This window comes from Punctularia strigosozonata (assembly GCF_000264995.1).
Source record: "Punctularia strigosozonata HHB-11173 SS5 unplaced genomic scaffold PUNSTscaffold_109, whole genome shotgun sequence".
In the NCBI taxonomy this organism is placed as follows: domain Eukaryota; kingdom Fungi; phylum Basidiomycota; class Agaricomycetes; order Corticiales; family Punctulariaceae; genus Punctularia; species Punctularia strigosozonata.
The window spans coordinates 1-2,773 of record NW_006767541.1 but is presented as its reverse complement, the minus strand read 5'-3'; the positions used below and the strand labels follow the sequence as shown (position 1 = coordinate 2,773).

Genomic DNA, 2,773 nt, shown 5'->3' with positions numbered 1-2,773 from the left:
GCTCTGGGCGCTATATGCGAAGGCTGCGCGCTCTGGCGCTATCAATGAGCTCAACAAAGCGATTGAACTTGGACTGAACACTCTCAAAGAAGTCTCCGGTGCTGGACCGGGGCGCGTTGATTCCCTCCGTGTGGTAGCAGGTCTTCTCGGCCTTCGCCATCAGCTCGCTTCATCCGATGGGCGCGACCTCGAAAGATCAGTCACTCTGAACCGGGAAGTTTTGCGACTATGCCCTCCCAACCGAGCAGACTATTGGATGTACTTGGAACACTTGGCGCGCGGATTGGGTTTGCAGTACAACTGGACCGGAGAGATAAGTCATCTCGAAGAATCTATTCAACTCGGGCGTTCTGCCATCGATTCAATTCCAACTACCCACCATCAGCGATTCATTCCCGCTCGTAATCTGGCGCATTCACTGATGCTCCGCTTCAACGAGACACGGCAGATATCTGATCTCGATGAAGCCATCAAATGGGATCGTAGGGCCCTGGCGAGCTGTGGGACCTCACATGTGTTCTATCCGGAGATTTCTGCTCTAGCTGTCTCCCGTCTTTGCATGTTATTTGACGCTCGGGGCTCATTCGAGGCTTTGGAAGAAGCGATTACCCTCGGCAATACCGTCCTGGATACGATGGTTTCCGATCATGCCGAACGCAGCAATGTTATCCTCGAGCTGTCAAAAGCTCTGTTACGCCGCGGGAGACATCAAGGGAACGTCGCGGACATCGACCGCTCCATCTCGGAGCTAGCAGGTATCAAGGAAGTGATGCTTCAGCGGACAGACGGTCCTGAGCTTCTGAGCACCCTCGCCGACTGCCATATCATCAGATTTCGCTTCAATCGCAGCAACAAAGACGCCAACGATGCCTTGGAGATCATGACTGGCTTATTGGATAAGCTGCCTCCCGGGCGTCCTGAGAGGTATCAGTACCTCGTGAGTACAGCAGAACTCCACATGGAGATAGAAACACCTTACCGGAGTATCCGGATCGCCCTCTCGCATTTAGCCAGTGCTCTATCCGACGAACACCGGGACGTTCGTTCTCGGATTGAAGGAGCACGACGCATACTTGATATCGCTGTGTCGCAATATCAGGATATCGTCTCCTCTGAGGTCGCAGCACATCGCCAATTGCTGGATATCTTTGCTGATGTGGTGGGGCATCTGCCCCGAGTGGCTTTCTTCGGTCTTCATCTTCATACCCGACTCCAGTCGCTGGCTATCGGCCAGAGCATCGCTCTCACCGGCGCATCTCACGCGCTCAACATCGGCTTACCTGACAAAGCATTGGAAATCCTTGAGCAGGGCCGTGCGGTCTTCTGGACTCATGCACTACGCTTGCGCTCTCCGTTCGACGTGGCGCCCAAGGAGATCGGAGATAGGTTGTCGATCCTTGCCCGACAGCTGGATAAAGTACACGATAAATCGTCTACGGGAGAGAACCTGGGCGTTGTCGAAGCGGAGATTGCTCACAGAAGAGGTCAGATAGAAGAATTCAACACCCTGCTCAACCAAGTTCGCAAACTACCTGGACTGAACAGATTTCTGCTCCCCGACGAGTTTACGACGTTGAGAAAGGCCTCCCAGAGAGGTCCGGTCGTAGTGCTGGTATCCAGTGCGCTGGGGTGTCACGCTGTCCTTCTCAAGCAGGGGGGCGACTGTGTCAGCATTCCTATCGAGCATCTCCCTGATACCTGGCTCACACATTCCGGCACGGAGTGGCGGTCAATCATCGTAGAGGCGAGGGCAGAGATGCGCGACTGCAGAAAGATGAAAAAATCGAAAATCACGAAGGCTCAAAGAGCAGGTGCCGAGGAGATCTTGCGCCAGTTATGGATTGAGGTAGTGAGACCGGTCATGAATGTTCTAGGGCTCGAAGTATGAGATCACCCTTTACATGATCTTGTTTAAGGCTCACCAGTTTGCTTCTAGCCCGCCGAAGGTCGAAACCGTCCTCGCATATGGTGGTGCCCTACTGGAAACTTTGCTCACCTACCAATCCATGCCGCCGGTGCCGAAGGAGAGTGGTGCTCAGATTACGTCGTCTCCTCCTACATACCGACCATCGGGTCCCTTCTTGCTGCCAGAAACGCGTATTCGCCCATCCTCAAGGATGACGTTCACGCGCTCGTCGCCGCAACGCCTCGGTCTAGCATATCGCAGTGGAGCGACCTCATCAACACTCGCGAAGAAGCGAGAGCGATCCGTGCGGTCTTACCAAGAGGAGCCATAATAGAGCTGCCTCCCGCAGACGACGCTTGTATTGAGGGCGGAAACGGGATCACGGCGGAGACGCTGCTAAAGCTGCTTCCACAGACGAATATCCTGCACCTCGCGTGCCATGGCCATCAAGATCTGGAGAATCCGTTGCAGAGCGGATTCATTCTGCGTGACGAGAAACTCACGATCGAACGACTGATGCCTGTACCCCTCCCTCGCGCGTCCATGGCATTCTTGAGTGCTTGCGAAACAGCCAAAGGTGACTTCGTGAGTACCAATACCAGTCGAGATCATGGTGCCACTGAACAACGTGCCCATGCAGAATCAGCCTGATCAGGTGGTCCATCTCGCCGCCGCCATGTTCTTCGCGGGATTCAAAAGCGTCATCGCTACGCTCTGGTCAGTCCCGGTTTGCAGCTTCGCACTTCTATGGTATCGACTTACAACCGACTGCAAAGGTCCATGGCGGACGCGGACGGGCCAGAGATAGCTCGATCTGTATACCAGAAGATATTTAGCAGCAAATTGAATCACATCGACCCCGATGAT

The 2,773-nt window shown here is 54.3% G+C and overlaps 1 protein-coding gene across 1 annotated transcript; it reads left to right on the top strand.

Moving 5' to 3' along the window:
- Nucleotides 1-421: 421 nt before the first annotated feature.
- PUNSTDRAFT_139667 (uncharacterized protein) lies at nucleotides 422-2,714 on the top strand (the record flags this gene model as incomplete). Its single annotated transcript, XM_007389395.1, has 3 exons — nucleotides 422-1,882; nucleotides 1,937-2,491; nucleotides 2,547-2,714. The coding sequence occupies 3 exons, from the start codon at nucleotides 422-424 to the stop codon at nucleotides 2,712-2,714; spliced, it is 2,184 nt and encodes a 727-aa protein (XP_007389457.1).
- Nucleotides 2,715-2,773: the final 59 nt, after the last annotated feature.